The 19553-nt window shown below is 36.6% G+C and overlaps 2 protein-coding genes across 9 annotated transcripts in view; both read right to left on the reverse strand.

The window, feature by feature from the left end:
- LOC104921270 (complement factor H-like) overlaps nucleotides 1-11745 on the reverse strand; it is a 14484-nt gene extending 2739 nt beyond the window's left edge. For 2 of the 6 annotated variants that reach the window (XM_019273334.2, XM_027285119.1), the window contains exons 1-5: nucleotides 6350-6461; nucleotides 6070-6261; nucleotides 5396-5575; nucleotides 5038-5226; nucleotides 496-546 (exon numbers count right to left, since the gene is read on the reverse strand). In XM_019273334.2, the coding sequence (XP_019128879.2) occupies nucleotides 496-546; nucleotides 5038-5226; nucleotides 5396-5575; nucleotides 6070-6261; nucleotides 6350-6407 (670 nt within the window). In that variant the 5' untranslated portion in view covers nucleotides 6408-6461. Of the gene's footprint in view, nucleotides 1-173; nucleotides 225-495; nucleotides 547-5037; nucleotides 5227-5395; nucleotides 5576-6069; nucleotides 6262-6349; nucleotides 6462-10232; nucleotides 10425-10579; nucleotides 10760-11352; nucleotides 11545-11622 lie in introns of those variants that run through there. The other 4 variants (XM_019273331.2, XM_019273332.2, XM_027285118.1 and 1 more) reach the window with 4 other exon arrangements.
- LOC104921268 (complement factor H-related protein 1) lies at nucleotides 7922-19462 on the reverse strand. 3 transcript variants are annotated; one of them, XM_010733752.3, is made up of 14 exons: nucleotides 19419-19462; nucleotides 18865-19073; nucleotides 18574-18765; nucleotides 18306-18485; nucleotides 17963-18151; nucleotides 17656-17700; nucleotides 17491-17553; nucleotides 17296-17352; nucleotides 16666-16827; nucleotides 16393-16557; nucleotides 15635-15660; nucleotides 15418-15475; nucleotides 14386-14411; nucleotides 13937-14226 (listed from the first exon to the last, which is right to left on the reverse strand). In XM_010733752.3, exons 1-12 carry the CDS (start codon nucleotides 19445-19447, stop codon nucleotides 15431-15433), a joined length of 1362 nt encoding a protein of 453 aa, XP_010732054.3. In that variant the 5' UTR covers nucleotides 19448-19462; the 3' UTR covers nucleotides 13937-14226; nucleotides 14386-14411; nucleotides 15418-15430. The 3 variants fall into 3 exon arrangements, with proteins under 3 accessions (XP_019128875.2, XP_010732054.3, XP_027140918.1); XM_027285117.1 differs by lacking the exon at nucleotides 15418-15475 and having other exon boundaries at nucleotides 13943-14226; XM_019273330.2 differs by lacking the exons at nucleotides 13937-14226; nucleotides 14386-14411; nucleotides 15418-15475; ... (4 more) ...; nucleotides 17491-17553; nucleotides 17656-17700 and adding exons at nucleotides 7922-7985; nucleotides 8170-8195; nucleotides 8682-8846; nucleotides 8928-9089; nucleotides 9560-9610.
- Between the last annotated feature and the right edge of the window lie 91 nt (nucleotides 19463-19553).

Consider the following 19553-nt stretch of genomic DNA (forward strand, 5'->3'; position numbering starts at 1 on the left):
TATCCCCAAATCCCTCAGTAAGGTTTTTGGTAAGGCTGTTGTTTGAGATTCAGAAGTGAATGAAATTTTGATTTAGTTTTAATTTGATTTCATTTAGTTTTTACCAGTAAAAAGGTCATGGGTTATTATCTGGTATCTGTGATGTAACAGAAGAAATTAATCTACTTATTTACTTGTAGTGAATGATGGTTTACTGTCATTCAATCCGGAGTTGGTGGAAGGTCCTGTAAGATACAGTGGAATCACCAGTTAGTATCACACTCAGGGGTTGTTTTTACGCATTTCTTCCTAAATGTCTAAACTGAACTAAACAAAAGACAAAGCTGCTAAAGAACCAGACATTCGCTGAATGAAAGATGTATTGTTTGGAGCTGTTTCACAGCTGTGAATGAAAGTGACGCAAAGTCTGATGTGTGTATGAAGGTTGTTAAGGTTGTTAACTGTTGTTCAAACTGAAGGAAAGAAGAAACAGAAGAAATGAATCTACTTATTTACTTGTAGCGAATGGTGGTTTTCTGTCATTCAATCCAGAGTTGGTGGAAGGTCCTGTAAAATACAGTGGAAACAGCAGTTAGTATCACACTCAGGGGTTGATTTTATGCATACATTTTTTCCATCATGCTTTCTCAAATTTAAAGATAGTAATGTTTTTCCTTGCTAGCAGAAATTAAATTCTGCATCAATAACGCTGACATTTTAAAGGAAAGATATGTGACTTTACTCGTAACACTGACACCTTGCGGTTGGGATTTGCCACCGCAGCTCAAACTCTGGAGAGTAATCTCGCCCCGCCGCCTCCTCCCCAGACGAGAGGCACCTGGCTGCAGACCTCCACTGTCACGCACCTCCACTGTCACGCACCTCCACTGTCAGGCCCGGAGGTGATGCCCTTTTTTGGGGGGTGGGGAGGTGGAGAGGGTCATTTTCATTTTCAGATGAAAATGATTTTCAGACGCCTCACTGAGCAGGTTGGTCCGTTGCTGCGTTACGTTAACGCGTCCGCCATATTGGATGTGGCAGATCTGCCCGTAAACTAATACAAGGAAATGGACTGAACTTCATAAAAGTGCCTTTCTGCAAAGTGCTTTAAGTTAATGTCTCTTATACACCCATTCACACACACACACTAATATATCTGGGAAACAAACAGGCACCAAAAACAACGTATGTAACTTTTAAAGTGATGATTATAAATGTTTACTCCTTATGTAAGCACCAAACCAACGTATGTATTTTTCATTGCTGAGTGTTTACCAGCTACTAATGTGTGTAACACTGTTACTGTGATGAATAAATATTGAATATTTATATTAACATTTAATCTGTGTCTATAATAACCAGATCCTGAAATGTAGATGTGACATGAGGGTTTTCTGAATAAAGAGCACTAGCGTTTACATTTAACTGATTTTGATTAATGATTAATCATTGATGAACATATATTATATAATATATATATATATATATATCTATTATATATATATATATATATCATATATATATATGACCTTTTATATTATTATGAGTCATACTTAAGAGAAAATGTGCATGACCAAACAAAAGTTTACTATAAAACAAACAGACTGCAGACAGACTCACGCAGGTTGCCAGTTGAAGACATTGAGCCACGAGTACACAAACAAGCACAGCGTGGTTTATTTTGATTTTATTGTAATCATCTAGTTCATATGCTTGCCTCCATAGCTGTTAGGTGTGTCATATCTGGCAACTAGAGCGTCAACATGGGCAGACTGGATAACACTGAACAAAACGTAAACAAGACCGTCTGGTCTGTGAAGGCAAATTTCAAAGAAGAAACACAGTGACTTTAGTATTGTCAAGAAGCTGTCATTTTGTTGAGTATGTTTCCTTATTTTCTGATATAGCATGATCATTATGATTTATTACAGTATATCTTACATATTGTACCTTTAAATAAGTTCTTCATTCATTACATATCTCTATTGTAAATCACTTAAACCAGCGGCAGCAGAGCAAGGTATAAACTTCCTACAGTTCATATTGTAAATTGTTAACAAATAGTTACTTATTGAGACATCCGTAGAGTAACATAACATTTGGAGTTGTTTTCCACCTGAGAGATATAGTGAAGTGCAGCCATGGTCAAAAGTTTTAAAAATGACACAAGTAATTTTTTTCCCAGTTTGCTACTTGAGTGTTTTTAACATATTTTTCTCGATGATAGTATGATACACTGAAGTAAAAAATACAAGCATTTCATAAGTGATCATAAGGCTTTTACTGGCAATAACTTAAGTTTAAGTCAATGTTAAGCAAGTTCAGCAAAAGTCAATATTTGCAGTGTTGACTCTGCAGACCATTGCAGTTCACCCTGGTTTTACCCTTGCTGCTGTAAATTAACTTCTGGGCCACATCCTTACTGATCCATTCTTGCATATCAACGCTTCCACCTCAGCTGCTACCCAGTTCAATCCGAGTCAGGATTCATCCTTCGTCTCCCTGCAACCTGCAAGTCCATCTGCATCCCCATCTTCAGACGAAATAATGGACAAAAAAATATTTGGTCTATTGTGAATGTTGCACAGATGAGTGAGTTTATTATGTCTGAGAATAAAGGTCTACAGAACATTTGATCATGTTGCGACTGTTTTTTTATGTTTTCTCATTGATCACTTAATAATTTGACTTGGATGATACTGTAGATATCAAGAGTTAGGGTAGTATTTAGAGGTACTTAGGTGTTCTAGCAGCACAAGAACATGATTAGCATAGACATAGAACCAAACATGAAATTTATGGTGGTTAAGAATAAAAATACATAATAATACAACAGAAAAACTATTTGAAACAAATATATAGAAAAAGAGCAGTGCAAAAGTACTCAAGTACTCAACTCGAAATACCCAATACCCGTATAGTACCCAATAAAATGTATAGACCTATGACATCTTATGAATTGGCGTATGTATATGAGTAATAACTTAAGAGAAAATGTGCACTGACCAAACAAAAGTTTACTATAAAAACAAACAGACTGCAGACTCACGCAGGTTGCCAGATTGAAGACATTGAGCCACGAGTACAAAACAAGCACAGCGTGGTTTATTTTGATTTTATTGTAATCATCTAGTTCATATGCTTGCCTCCATAGCTGTAGTGTGTGTCATATCTGGCAAACTAGAGCGTCAACATGGGCAGACTGGATAACACTGAACAAAACGTAAACAGACCGTCTGGTCTGTGAAGGCAAATTTCAAAAGAAGAAACACAGTGACTTTAGTATTGTCAAGAAGCTAGTCATTTTGTTGAGTATGTTTCCTTATTTTCTGATATAGCATGATCATTATGATTTATTACAGTAAATATCTTACATATTGTACCTTTAAATAAGTTCTTCATTCATATACATATCTCTATATTGTAAATCACTTAAACCAGCGGCAGCAGAGCAAGGTATAAACTTCCTACAGTTCATATTGTAAAATTGTTAACAAATAGTTACTTATTGAGACATCCGTAGAGTAACATTAACATTTGGAGTTGTTTTCCACCTGAGAGATATTAAGTGCAGCCATGGTCAAAAGTTTTAAAAATGACACAAGTAATGGTTTTTCCCATGTTTGCTACTTGAGTGTTTTTAACATATTTTTCTCAGATGATAGTATGATACACTGAAGTAAAAATACAAGCATTTCATAAGTGATCATAAGGCTTTTACTGGCAATAACATTAAGTTTAAGTCAATGTTAAGCAAGTTCAGCAAAAAGTCAATATTTGCAGTGTTGACTCTGCAAGACCATTGCAGTTCACCCTGGCATTTTACCCTTGCATGCTGTAAATTAACTTCTGGGCCACATCCTTACTGATCCATTCTTGCATAATCAACGCTTGGAATTTGTCAGAATTTCTGGGGTTTTGTTTGTCCACTTGCCTCTTGAGGATTGATCTCAAAGTACTGGAAACTTGTGGTCAATCTGGCACTTGCTGGACTTCCTTGGGTGCCCTGAAGCCTTCTTCACAACAACTGAACCTCTCTACTTGAAGTTCTTATTGATCCGATAAATAGTCGATTTAGGTGCAATCTTACTAAAGCTTGCAGTCTGTTATTCTAACTCAATCAGCATGACAAAGTGATCTCTAGCCTTATCCTCATCAACACTCTAATCTGTGTTAAACAGAGAATCACTGACATGATGTCAGCTGGTCTTTGCATTTAAGTGCAATTCATCAACCTTATTCATTGACCACGACTGCACAATATTTTGTCTCCATAAAGCTCTTGCTTTTGGTCTCTACCAACTCTTGAGGGAAATATCTGACTCTTTAGCTGCTAAATGCTCCATTATGCTCACCAACTAGTTGCTATTGTCTCTCTGCAGCTAAGCAGAACACATAGTCTGGCTCAGCAGAGTCTTTTCTCTGAAAACTGCTGCAGTCGAAAAAAATTCTGTGACAGTGAAAGTGAATTAAAGCAGGTAAAGGTACCTCCCACTAGGAGCATCATGAAGCAATTTAAAGCATTTTAAAGCAAGCAAACACGGATGTAAACAATATTTTAAATATAATATACTAAACATATTTAAAATCTTTTTAGGAATAGGATTTACAAATGTTTCAGTGATGCACATATTTATATTTGGGTGAGTAACACTGAATGTAAACATAAACATTGTTTGTAAGAAAACTCCAGAGGCCATCTTTTAGTAGCCGGCCATAAAACAATAAAAATTAATTGGCATTGTGTGTGAGTTTTCACTAATACATATATTCATTTACAGAGTTAATTTCTATCTTGTTGATATAGAAATAATGACAATAGCAGCTTTAAGAATAACAGAATTCATCAGTGTTTCAAAGTCTTCTAGAAATGACTTCTAATTTCTTGATTTTCCACCAAATAACCTTTGTAGTGAAACTTGTTGGACATTGTTATCAGAATTATGTTCTCTGGCAACATTCTTTCAAGTGATCCACTGTTGATATAAAAATGTTGTTTAATACCAATTCATGAAAAGTATTTCTCTCACTGCATAGCTTAGCATACTGTCCACTTACTGCACGTTGGGCCTTCAGTCCAGTTTCCAGAAATGCAAATGATGGATTTTTTGTTCTTTGCTTCTCCCATAGTATATCCATCTTTACATTTATACTGTACTTCTGAATCTACAGCAAACACCTCCTGATAGCCCTGAATGATGACGGCATGGGGGATTTGAGGGGGCTCACCACATGCAAGGGTACTTTCTGTAAATAAGAAAATGAATTGTTAATAGGAACAAGAAAAGGTGTCCAGGTGGGTAATTGATTGCTTGATTGATTGCTGTAGTTGGTGGCATGGGTTTAAGATTTAGACACTTTATTCTTAGTGTCAGCTGTTAGTTTTACAGCTTACTGATGTATCTGACAGACTTACTCTCACAGACTGGCACAGAGGACCATGTTCCATTTGTACATACGGCTGTAGCATCATTGTTCTTGAATTCATATCCTGTGTCACATGTTATCCTTATTTTGTATCCTTCCTCATACCAACCATCTTGGTTTTTAGTGTAATTTGCATTGAGGATAGTTGGAGCAAAGCAGGCTTTTTGGTCTGGGAGAAAAAACAAAACAAAATAAAAACAAACAAACAAAACAGAGCAGTTTAAAGTTTAAACTTTACAGACTTTAATGAATGTTTGAACACTGACACTTAAGAGATGCCAAGTAATAGCTTCATCACAGGTTTCAATTTGTGAATAGTTCAATTTAAGGGTGATGTATTCTGCTCAGTTTCAGGTCATTACATACGTGGTTGCTCTTGGAAGCCATTTAGTATCTAAACTTTAAAGCATCTGTTACAGGTGCAGAAACACATTTAATTTGCATTTTACCATGAGTCAAAATATAGTGAATGTACTTGAATGATTCATATGTTTGTAGAAAATATAACACACATATATTTTCCTTTTGTAGGCCTTTTTTTTTTTAATGAATTGAGATAATTAATTACATTATCCCTGAGCACCTTGCACAAATTTTCATAACCACTGTGAAGTTTCAAACAACCTTCAGACAATCCTGGAGCGATATTTATGAAACACTTACCTATACATTGTGGCTTGTGGGACCAGTTGCCATTTTGACATGTAATTTTTGCCCACCAATTCTCTATTACTGGTTTATGTTTGTTATCACAGGCATACGTGAGCATAGATTCATGAGCATACATATGTTGTTCAGGGACAAAATAACCATTATCCAGTCGGGGGGCATGACAAGGCTGAGCTGCACTTTCTGCTGAAATACAATAATACACAAAAGTGCATATTAAACATATATTTAACAAATTACAATGTCTCTAAGTGACAGAATTGAATGCTCTTACCATGCAGCAGTCCTGGAAACCAAAGGGGGACAACGAATATGAGACACCTCACAGACATTTTGTCAAGAATGAAATCAACACGACAAAGCAGAGCTAGGAGCTCAGTTCAAATGTGGACGAGTTAATAATTGTCTAGAGCAGGGATGTCCAAAGTACCATGTATCAGTATCACAGCCCTGATGAAATCAGATTTCATGCGGCCCGAAGCTTAATTTTTACAATATATTATTTATGGCTTGCTAGGATTGTCAGATACTGTAAGGCTGGAAGATTTTTCTTTTCTGGTTGCCATAAAGCATTTGAACCTTTAAGGACATAACTGCTGGTGTTGTATATATGTAGATGTGATACAAAATATTACTTTCTGAATGATTTTGTTAAAGAGAAGAGCAAGAGTGATATGTTTTAAACTTAAACGTTAACAGACTTTGCATTACTCATAATAAGTCATGTTTAGAATGAACATGAGGGTAAGATTTGTATCAGCTTCAAGCAAGTTTAGCATATTCCATACAATTTGTTCTGTGTTATCTGACTTCAGATGTGAAAGAAAGGAACAACTGGTTTTTAGATTTGTTCACACCTGATTTGCTTAGATTTGGTTAAATTGTCATTAAAAATAAATAAATAAATAAAAACCCTGGTCTAGAGCATTTCCCCAAAGAGCTAAGGAGTTAAGAAATAGTAAACATTGCACTGAATTACTGTAATCGTGCTGTTGCTCTAAAGACAAAAAAACAAAAGTACAAATGGGTTTCGTGTCCACATGTGGCATTTTGCAAAAGTATCTTAAGCTCTACAAAACACTACGCTAGTTAGTTCACTTTTGTTGATGTGTTTAAGAAAAGTCCAATTGATGATTCATTTGATTTCATTAGACAATGTTTTCTCCAGTTTGTTTAGAGTCCAGACTTCAATTTGATTTCCCGGACTGCTGTGATCAGAGGTCAGCATTATGAGGTAAACCACAGTTACGACACACTTGAGGACACACATTAGAAACCAAGGTAAAAGTTTGACAGCAATTTTGAGCACCTAGTGTTGTTACACACAGTTTGTCTTTACATTTGAGAAATCTGTTTTTAAAAGAAGCAATCATAAAATTTAAGTTGTGTGTCTAGATGCAATCTGTGGGTGGACATGTTAATTTAATACATTTTGTGATTGAATGTTTCTGTTGATAATTTATCATTTAGTATCAATCAATATAATTTATTTTATGGAAATAAAATCATACATTATTAGCAAATGTATTAATGTTTATTAATGTTTCTAGAGGTGTAGCTTTATTGATGACAAAGTCAGACTGAAATATCTCAACAAGTAGTAGATACATTGCAGTGGAAGACATTCATGGTCTCCAGAGGATAATGCACGATGACTTTGATGATCCTTTAACTTTTAAGGTAAAAATTTCAATTAGTTCAATATCATATATCATACAGACAACTCCAGACAAGGCTCCTACATCATACAGCCATTAATGAATCAATATGAAAAACCAGAAATGATTTGTGTGTGACAGTATAATCATAACTTCTTCCAGAACATTCCAAGCTGACATTTGTTTTCAGTCGATGGGGAGCAAATCCGAAGGCAGCATCTTCCTCTTGGTGATACAGCCTTAGCACATATTCTAGTTACAAGATAGAGGTTTTACAAACAACTCATTGGAGTAAAATATAATTAAAGTTAATTATAAATGCAGATTAATAAACATAAATATAAATTTTATAGTATTTCATGTGAAACACATCAATATGGAGGACAACATCATTATGTGTGTTTCTTTGAAAAGTAGATTGAGGAGTTAGACTCACCGTTCTTATTTGAAACCTGTTACAACCTGAAAACAATCACATAGAGGCACATCAGTGAATGTCTGATTTACTAAATGTGAGCAGGCTGATTTCATTATGTTTTCTTGTATTGATTTGTTCACTGAACATTATCAGGGGAGGAATGGTACAGTACCACTGAAATCATTGCATGGAGCTGAAGCTTATACTGAATCAGTTTGTAGATATGATAAATAGCTTCACCACTTCTTTCTTTACTTTGGCTAATATCAACGGCCAGCTTAAAGGCAAACTCCACTGATTTTAAACTTCACTTGATTGTTATAGGAGTGCCAAACCAATGGAGTATTCTTTTGAAGGAATAGTCTGACAAATAGAGTTAAGGCTAATACTTTACTTGGCTTGCCTACAGTGACCATACTAATGTTTGTTAAAACTTTGTGGCTTGAGCTGAAAATTGTGATAATCTGTTGCTGCAGATAGATCTTGTGGATAGTTAGCACACACACTAATGAGCTTATACGGATACTTACATCTGGAAACAGTAAGTCTTCCATCAGTGCATCGGGCCACAGAAAAACTTTTAAACCGATGCTCGTCCTTGCATTCCAATTCCACAGTCTCACCATATTTGATATATGTAACTCCCTTGGGAATTAATTTAGGATCTTCGTCAGTGTTCACAGAGCAGAACCAAACTGCACAAAGCAAACAACAAATGGTTTGTTAACTCTTCAAGCAAACCTCTTTGACAGACCTTTAGAATTGACTTGTTTTACCTGCACATGTGGGTACTTCTGACCATGTGCCATCACTGTAACATACCACTGTATCTGGACCAATTAGTTTATAATAGCTATTGCACTTGTACGTTAAAGACCTCAGAGATTCTTCCACGACAAGACCATGAAGAACGTTGGGGGGACTTCCACATTGGTCAACTGAAATACAAAAAAAAGTTATTGTTTCTTATTGTCATTATCACTGTCACTGCGTTCTTTCCATGACACGTTCTTATGTCTTGGGCCAACTGTCTTTCTTTGAGAATCTATCCTAATAATATTAATAATAATGTATTCGCTGGAATATTTCTGTTGGACCTAATGAAAATGAAAATAAAAATTTGATCACAAAAAAAAAAAAGAAGTGAGATCCAAGGTTTCTGGAAACAAATATTTAATATTAATTTATAAAATTTCACATAAGATTTCAGTTTCTTCAGCCTTTTACAAGCTGTCTCACTGATGGACCCAATATATCCCCAAATCCCTCAATAAGGTTTTTGGTAAGGATGTTGTTAGATTAAGTGAAAGTGATTGAAATAGATAATTCCAAAATAAACCAGTAAAAAGATCATGAGTTATTATCTGGTATATGTGATGTAACAGAAAAAATTAATCTACTTATTTACTTGTAGTGAATAATGGTTTTCTGTCATTCAATCCAGAGTTGGTGGAAGGTCCTGTAAGATACATTGGAAACACCAGTTAGTATCACACTCAGGGGTTGTTTTTACGCATTTATTCCTAAATGTCTAAAGTGAACTAAACTAAAGACAAAGCTGCTAAAGAGCCAGACATTCGCTGAACAAAAGATGAATTGTTTGGAGCTGTTTCACAGCTGTGAATGAAAGTGATGCAAAGTCTGATGTGTGTATGAAGGGTGTTAAGGTTATTAACTGTTGTTCAAACTGAAGGAAAGAAGAAGAGGGCGTTTATTTCCAAATAGGAGTTTTTAAAACATTAACTCAAAAAAAATATTTGCATTTTGTTAATTGAAAATGTTCTTATTTGATAGTTTCTGTCCCTTCCACTGTACCTGCTCCTGTCCCTCTGCCTAAGAGAACAGATAAAGATAGAGAATAGATGACGGTTTATATAAGGAACAGACAAAGGTTCATATAGAGAGAAAACAGATAAAGATATATATACACAGAACAGAGATGTATATATACATACAGTTATGGTTTCTAAGCTATGGTTGGGCAATTGCTGATCAGGGGGGTTCAGTGATTAGATAACTGTCTCTCTAACAATCAATCAAAAATATTTTTTATTATATATCTCAGCACATTGTCCACTTACTGCACGTTGGGCCTGGAGTCCAGTTTCCAGAAATGCAAATGATGGATTTTTTGTTCTTTGCTTCTCCCATAGTATATCCATCTTTACATTTATACTGTACTTCTGAATCTACAGCAAACACCTCCTGATAACCCTGATGAATGATGAGAGCATGGGGAATTTGAGGGGGCTCACCACATGCAAGGGTACTTTCTGTAAATAAGAAAATAAATGACTAATAAGAGCCAGAAAAGGTGTCTAGAGGAATAACAACTTGATTTCTGTAGTTGGTGTTTAATATTTAGACACTTTATTCTGGTCACTGTTAGTTTTCCAGCTTACTGATATTGAACATCTGACAGACTTACTCTCACAGACTAGCACAGAGGACCATGTTCCATTTGTACATACGGCTGTAGCATCATTGTTCTTGGGTTCATATCCTGTGTCACACGTTATCCTTATTTTGTATCCTTCCTCATACCAACCATCTTGGTTTTTAGTGTAATTTGCGTTGGGGATAGTTGGAGCAAAGCAGGCTTTTTCGTCTAAAAGAAAAGAAAAAAACAACAGTCTTACCGTGGTGACGGCCTTTTTGGTGATTTCTTTATATATATATATATATTGGGGGCCTTTTTCAAGCTTTATTGTATAGAGACAGCTGAAGAGTGACAGGAAATGTGGGGAGAGAGAGAGAGATGGGGAATGACATGCAGCAAAGGGCCACAGATCGGATTCAAACCCTGGGCTGCTGCGGCAGGCACTGAGCCTTTGTACATGGGGTGGATGCTCTACCAACTGAGCTAAACAACACCCCTTTTGGTGATTTCTATTTCTAAAATGTCATGATTTGCATAGATATCATATCAAATTAGTTATTACATCGAAAAGACTTGATGCTAAAGGAAGTGCTTTGCTGCCTTGATTGTGGATATAGAATTAAAACAAAAATGAGCAATGCAAAGGCAGTTGACCAAACTTATCACAATTTGTCCTTTCATTGCAGTCCATGTGATATGTTGAATAGTCTGGATCAAAGTAGTGTACTGACCAACAGAATGACATTTTCATTCATTGAGTGATGGTGCAACCATGAATAAAAAAAAAGGTAAAACTGTCGAGGTATTGAAGGAACACTTACCTATGCATCGTGGTTCATGAGACCATTTGCCATTTTGACATGTGCTGCTTGCCCACCAACCCTTCACTGTAGGTTTATGTCCGTTTTCACAGGTGTAGGTCAGCTTCGTCCCATGGTAATAAGTATCTTGCTTTGGGGAAAAGAAACCGCCATCCAGACTTGGAGCAACACAGGACTGTGTTGCATCTTGTGCTAAAAATGAATAATAAAAAGAATCTTAATTTTAAACAAATTCAAATGGCTATAAGTGAGAGAATTGAATATTCTTACCATGGAGCCCTCCAGGAAACCAAATCAGGAGAACAAATCCAAGATATCTGATGAACATTTTGTCAGGAATTAAATCATCCAACGACAAAGTAGATCTGAGAGCCTAGTCCAGATCTGACCCAGTAAATAATTGTTGAAGGCCTACCCTGAAAAGTTTGTCAAGTAAACATTTCACAATCATAATGTTCTGGAGCCAAAAGCTTAAATAGCTTTACACAACCTTTTCGTGGAACGACTTTAGACTTGAAAATTATTGTTATCAAGAGAGAGAAAATGTTTGGAGTACTCCAGATTCTGATCATTACCTTTTATAAATCTCTTCTTTAAACGAAGTTCCTAACTGCTGTGGAGGAACTGCTGAAGTCAAAGGCAAATGGTGAGGTCAGGAGTTCAGAAAGTGTTCAAGAGCCTCTGATATCTTATGCTGTATTATTTATTGACGCTTGATCAAGGAGAATTAGAGACAGTACATCAGAAGTGCCTGAGACGGTCTCACATTCTGCCGAACTCGTGCTGGTGGATAGACTTTAAACCCCAAGATAACACCACAAATACTATACGGCCATAATTAGTCAAAGAGAATGTCTTTACCCCTGGAGGTATTATTGTCAACACATTCTAGTCTGGAGACACATATGTCTGTTTACGCAGATTAGAACGTCAACGGCAAGCTATCTATTATGTCTAGGAAGGCAGCAATAGGTCTCTTCGACCCTGGCCACCACAGTGTTGGGATAGACTGGCACCCAGTCAAAGCCAAACAACTAATACTGCTGAGGACCTTAAGGCCCACACGTGACCTTGTGTAACCTAAAGATAGGACAAACGTGGTTTTGTTCAGTTTTGTGTTGCAAAGTTGTTCAGAGCAAAAATACAGCTTTGGTGAAGTCACTGGAGGTTAATTATAGTTTATATATGTCACAGGTTTTTTACTCTCTGGTTCAAGCAAGCAGCCAGAGTCAGTATAAGTTCAATAAAATCAGTTTATTTTCACAGGCAGGTTTTGGTAAAAACGAAACAAAAAAAAAAAGTTAAAAAAGGGGGTGATGAAGGGGGCACAGTCTTTAAAAAGAGTCTTTACAAGAGATCCCAAAGCTGGCCAGACAGTCTGTACTTCACCTTCATTTCAGCGATTCTGTCCAAGAAGGAACGTAAGGGGGGAACAAGGTGGAGTTCAGCCAGTGCGTCTTTTGCTGATCCTTTACTTCTCTGGCATCCTTTCCCTTCTCTGCTGTGTCTGTTGGCTTCTCCCAGGCCTAGTCCTGCTCTGCTCCCTCCTTTTTATGTCTCTGGGAAGGTGATTAGTAATTGCAGGTGTGCCAATTCGCTGCAGGAGGCGGTCAAAATAATACAAAAAGGTCTCTCCTGGTGAACTTGTGACATATACACCAAACCTGCATAGTGAATTACCTCATTACAGTATCATTACAGTGACTGTATCTGTTGTTGTTAAGGTGCAGGTGAAAATAGTTGCTGAAAACTTGTGAAAAGACGATATATGACTGAAATGTGGAGTTAGATGTTAAAACATTTTTTCAACCAGTTTTCAGTCCAGGTTTTTTTTTTTGGGTGGTCCTAAAGGGTGGCTCGATGACACACTGAGGTCACCCTGAGCATACCCCTGCACCCCTAGCAGAGAGATAGAGAATAATTCATCTCGCTCAGAGTGTTTCAAAATTAGTCATGTCCTTTTCTGAACTCATCTGACACGTTTTAGTCGCTTCAAAATGACTGTTTGACTGCTCCCACGACTGGTTCTATGTGAAACTATTCAATATTTTTACCATGTACTACTCCAGGAAACCAAATCAGAAACACTCCAATGATTCTTGTTAGCCACACTAGCAGCACGGCTGTATCAGGATGGAAATGTTGCTGCAGTTATTTTGTTTATGACTAAATACCTGCTGAACATTCTCATCAACCTTTTAATGCACTCTGTGTTTAGTGCTATTTTACACATGATAGCATGCTAAGATGCTAAATCAATGTGGTTAACATGGTAAACAGTACACCTGCTTAACGTTGTTAGCATGTCCACGTTAGCATTCAGCTCAAATGGCTGTCCAAGTATCAGTAGATGTGTTTTCCTATCGATCAGTCATGATTAAATTGAATCAGCACAGTTGTGATTTTGTCAATGAACCATCATAAATTGTGCTTCCACACTTCTACAGGCCTATGTAGCATGTAGTGTCACATGCTAATTTGATGGTCAAGCTTTAAATAGTGATCAGACACTCATCAGTTACCGATTGTCCATGTTTAGTGGAAGGACTGTTCTACACAATTTATAAAGAAAATAACACAAAGGTTTTTGTTAAGATTTTTGGTCAACATTTTATTCAGAATACTGTAGTGCATCTAAACTTTATTTATGTCCTCAAAACATTGATCATGTTATTCTCATCATAAAGATTCAAACTAACTGTCAAAGAATAATCGGCTCCAATGTTGTGTTCATGTGTTTTCCATCAAAATGACATGAAGCTGGTTAAAACAACAAATAAAATGTGACTGCATGTTTTGGGCGTTGTTGTTTTCTGATGGAGGTAATGCTAAACTTGGCCTTTGTTGTTAGTCCAGCAGCCAGTTGCAAACTCCCTGGTTACAACACAGACAGTACGTAGTAGTGTTAACAGTTAATTCATTCATAGAAAACTGCTGAATAAAACAAAGTCAAAATAAAGTGTTTTCCAACATTAACTAAACAAAACTATTTAACAGTAATTCTTTGAATAGTAAATCAAAGAATAACCTTACCTGGTCATGTTCATTTCATCCACAAGCTAAAAAGAAACCATTAACAGCAGTGAATATTTCAGTTTGTGACTGGTGTTATTCTATATTTTTACTAGTGTCAACAAATTCCACAACGAGGTTTGTCAATGCTGATTTCTATTGGTGTTTTGAGGTATTTTACTTGTCATAAATTTCACTTTGTAGGGCAACTGGACAACTCAGCTAACTGAACTGGCCGTCTGTTTACAGGAGCTAATATTCAAATATTTAAAAATCGACAGTGCAGTCTCATAAATGAAGTCTGTCAAGCAGATTCAAGTAACAAGAATGTTACATGTTTCAATCTGATGATGTCTAAAATGACAGGTTACTATGTTATGAAGAGCAAAAACTCAGTTTTGGTGAAGTCATTGAGTCATCATCTCATGTACAGTCCAGGGACTGTATTTGTTGTTGTTAACAAATTCAAATGGTTATATGTGAAACTATTTAATATTCTTACTGTGCAGTATTCAAAGAAACTAAATCAGAAATGACTAAAACTTTGTGTAGAAAAACACATCAGATACAGACTTTTATATATTGTGCACCATGTCCTAAACATGCTAATATGCAGCTTAAGAGGAATTATGTCTTAACTGAACAAGAAAAACGTTACACCTGTTAAAGGTTGCATAAATTCCTGTCATGATCCTTATGGCTTTAGGGCTGACAGTGTTGACTGGTCAGTCTGTCCGCGCAGAAATGTCTCCACAACTATCAGATGGATTGTGGATTGGATCAAATTGGTTTTACTATTGATCTGACATGATTAAATTAAATTAGTACAACTCTGATTTAGTCAATGAACCATCATAAATTGCGCTTCCACATAAATGACAGTTAGGTATCTACAAAAAAAATTGACTGAAGTACTGATCATGTTATTGGTGCATTCATAGTTCTAAACATAAAGATACAAGTTGACAGTCAAAGAACAATCAGCTCCAATGTTGTGTTCATGTATTTCAATCAAAATGAACAAAATTGGTTTGAAAAAAGTTAAATACAAACTTGGCTGTTGTTGTCAGTTATACCCGAGATACTCTGCTGTGAAGTCGCCGCAACCTCTCTAGTTACAACACAGACAGCACGTAATAATAATATTAACAGTTAATTCATTCATATAAAACTGCTGAATAAAACAAAGTTAAAATAAAGTCTTTTCTAACATTAATGAAACAAAACTATTTAACAATAATGTAATTCTGAATCAAAGAATAACACTTACATAAATACGGTCGTCCCATGTACAACCTAAAAAGAAAGCATTAACAGCAGTGAATATTTCAATTTGTATATTTATTTTTGCAATCTTATTGCATGACTACACCCCCTGTCTGTTTTGTTCTTAAAGGTTAAGACTGGTGTTATTCGATAGTTTTACTACTGTCAACAAATTCTGCAACAAGATTTCTCCATGCTGACTATGTCTATTTCACTTCACATCATAAACCTTGCTTTGTGTGATTGTGGGGCAACTGGACCTAGTGTGGTGAAACAATGTGAGAGTCAGGTGGCTGAAATGGTGCAAACTGGGGACATGAAAGGCGGGAGGGCCAGCAATGGGAGGAATTGAGAAGCTAGCTGGAGTAGTAGATATGGATAGTCTGGCTTTACGTCTGTTTCTATGAAGAACAATGTTCCTGTCATCGAGAGCACACTGCTAGAGAGCGACTGTCCAGGTGGACATGTTTGAGGTTGGATGGTGTCTGAAAGAGTGATGTGATGGTCTTTAATGAAAGGGCAGACTTTGGCCTCTCTCTGGATGCAGGGATAAAGGTGAGATTCTGTTGGTGCTGTTGGATCTGAAGTAGTGGAATGAGTAGCAGGTTGCTAAACCAAAGTTATAACAAAATGATTTGTCACTGCTGACAGTGAATCAGATCCTGGAGTTGTAACATTCTCATATGTTAGCTCACAATAAAAAGGCTCAAACTAAAACCATTGTGGTGAATTTAAATGTAAACAGCTTACTGATATACTTACAATAACTTAAAGTTATTCTTCCTTGAGTGCACCGAGCAATACTGGTGTGATAATGATAACCAATACATGGAAATTGCTTAGTCTCGCCTTCCGGAATATACTCAACTGCAGACAGTTTAACATAACTCCGTACATATCGACCAGGATTCAGGGTACAGAATGCCTCTGCAAAAAATGAACAGTCAAAAAACAAACATCAGTATTATTAATTATTTGGGCAACATCTCTGATAGACCTTTGGGATGATAAATGGTGATATTGACTTGTTTATACCTTTGCAGACAGGTAGTTCTGACCAGCTACCATCACTGTGACACATCACAGTTTCTGGACCATCGTGTTTGTAATAGTTATTACACTGATATTTCAAAATATATTCACTTTCTTTGACAGCAACACTGTTTGGAACGACTGGGTATGCTCCACAGTTATTGACTGAAACAAATAAACAAACAAAAAGGTTATTTGTGACACCACATGACGTCACCATCTTCTTTTCACCTGCCAGCGATGAGCTTCACATGGAGGATGTAACTCACAGAAAATATACACTGTCCTTACCACATCCCACCCTCTCCCATACAGTCAGTGTCATTAGTGCACTGATAAAGACATCATCCCTCAACGGCTTCCCACCAACAAACATTGCTCATTATATTTGTTGGTGTGGACTTTCAAGCCAGAGGTACCACTGCTGATGCTTTGACCCAAGTTGTTCCCACCACTCAGTGAGAAACTGATACAGATTCCTTTTGAAAGACCAGTGAGTATAAATTCAGCTTCTTTAGTACATTGGCTGGTCAGCAGTTGAAGAAATATTTGAGGTTATTTCAACAAAATACATAAACCATGTTTAATACATGATACATGATGTAAAAGCAGCAGTGAATCTGAATGATTTACCTGTTGTCATAAGAGGTGTACTGTCTCTCCCATTCAAGAAAGAGCTGGTAGACGATCCTGAAGACATATAGTACATAAACTTATGTATACAGAACAGATCGCTTTCAGATGATCATTGGTTTCTTTCATTGTTTTTTATCCTCTGTCATACCATGTCTAGAAATTTCCCCACTCTTTTTTTTTTCAGTAACTCACCTCCACCTGTAGATGGTGTCCCACTGTCAGATGTACCTCTAGTACTTGGTCTGGTTTCTCTGTCTGACAGGAAGAGAGGAAACTCATTAGATATACATAGAGTTCATATTCTATAGAGGGACTGGACTGGAGAGATAAATGGATACTCATTTGTGTGTCTCCCACCTGTTCCTTCCACTGTGGATCCAGTACCTGCTTCTGTCTCCCTGCCTAAGAGAACAGATAAAGATAGAGAGCAGATGACGGTTTATATAAGGAACAGACAAAAGTTCATATAGAGAGAAAACAGATAAATATATATATATACACAGAACAGAGATGTATTGTAACAGAGATATATACATACAGTCATGGTTTCTAAGCTATGGTTGGGCAATTGCTGATCAGGGGGGTTCAGTGATTAGATAACTGTCTCTCTAACAATCAATCAAAAGTATTTTTTATTATATATCTTAGCACATTGTCCACTTACTGCACGTTGGGCCTTCAGTCCAGACTCCAGATATGCATAAGATTGATTTTTTGTTTTCTGCTCCCTCTACAGTATACCCATCTTCACATTCATATTGCACTTCTGAATCTACAGCAAACACCTCCTGATAATGATGAATGATGACAGCATGGGGAAATTGAGGGGGCTCACCACATGCAAAGATACTCTCTGTAAAAATAAGCACATTTGTTATGTAAAGCTGCTCAGGTAGTAATTGGTTGGCTTACTTGTTGAGCTAGTGAGAATTCACATCCAAGACTTACACTGCAAACACTGTTAACAGTTTTACAGCTTACTGATATTGAACATCTGACAGACTTACTCTCACAGACTGGCACAGAGGACCATGTTCCATTTGTACATATGGCTGTAGCATCATTGTTCTTGGGTTCATATCCTGTGTCACATGTTATCCTTATTTTGTATCCTTCCTCATACCAACCATCTTGGTTTTTAGTGTAATTTGCATTGGGGATAGTTGGAGCAAAGCAGGCTTTTTCGTCTGGGAGAAAAAACAAAACAAAATAACAAAAGGTAACAAACATTTTCAGCATTCAAACAAGCCAGTGGATATATTATGAAACACTTACCTATACATTGTGGCTTGTGGGACCAGTTGCCATTTTGACATGTAATTTTTGCCCACCAATTCTCTATTACTGGTTTATGTTTGTTATCACAGGCATACGTGAGCATAGATTCATGAGCATACATATGTTGTTCAGGGACAAAATAACCATTATCCAGTCGGGGGGCATGACAAGGCTGAGCTGCACTTTGCGCTGAAACAATGATAAGAAAGACAGCAGTAAGAGAACACTATACTGAAATGCTTTTAAAAAAACATTAAAAGCATAGGCGATAGAATTTAACGTTCTCACCGTGTAGTGCTCCTGCAAACCAAACGAGAAGAACAAATCCAAGATATCTCAGGTACATTTTGTCAGGAATTAAAATCAGAGCAGAGTGGAGAGCGCAGGTCATAACAAAACCCGTTAATGATTGTTGTGGGCATTTCCCCCCGAAGTTAAGAGATGTGGAGTGACACACTCTCACTGTGACATTATGCTGTTGCTCTGAAGTCAACACCCTGACAAACACATACATTACAAATACACACAGAGGGAGCAAGACTCAGAAAAGTGAGATATACAGTAGAACATTTTGACCATTTCTAATAATAAATTAGATCAACACCGCCTATTGGTCATTTTTATGCCTTATAGCATGACGTATTCTAAAACTATGAGCAAATTGTGTGACAGAAAGTCATAGTTAAGACATAGTAGTATTTATGAGATAGTACCTCATAAACAGTACTTATGGTAGTCATGAATTAGGATCTTACAATTATGATATTTCCATATTGTAATATTAGATTACAAGCTAAATAAACTAGGTAGCATAGTTAACACATACACGTTGATCTGATTACCAAGTCAGCCTCATGACAGTTGCCTTCATGATCTGATACTGTCCGTTTGATGCCCTAAGGCTTTAGTTTAAACTCTAATTTGATTTATTTCATGTATGTGGCATTCCAGCAAATGTTGCAGCATTCTGAAGTGTT

The sequence above is a fragment of the Larimichthys crocea genome, chromosome XII (genome assembly GCF_000972845.2).
Source record: "Larimichthys crocea isolate SSNF chromosome XII, L_crocea_2.0, whole genome shotgun sequence".
In the NCBI taxonomy this organism is placed as follows: domain Eukaryota; kingdom Metazoa; phylum Chordata; class Actinopteri; family Sciaenidae; genus Larimichthys; species Larimichthys crocea.

Bases quoted from the DNA above. Each gene is read 5' to 3' on its own strand.
- LOC104921268 (XM_027285117.1), bottom strand. From the start codon at position 19,447: ATGAAGGCAACTGTCATGAGGCTGACTTG. The intron at 16,828-17,295 runs GTAAATCATTCA...TATTTGTTTCAG, and splicing joins TACACCTCTTATGACAACAG to TCAATAACTGTGGAGCATAC. The intron at 14,227-14,385 runs GTAAGGTTATTC...TGTTGTAACCAG, and splicing joins GATGAAATGAACATGACCAG to GGAGTTTGCAACTGGCTGCT.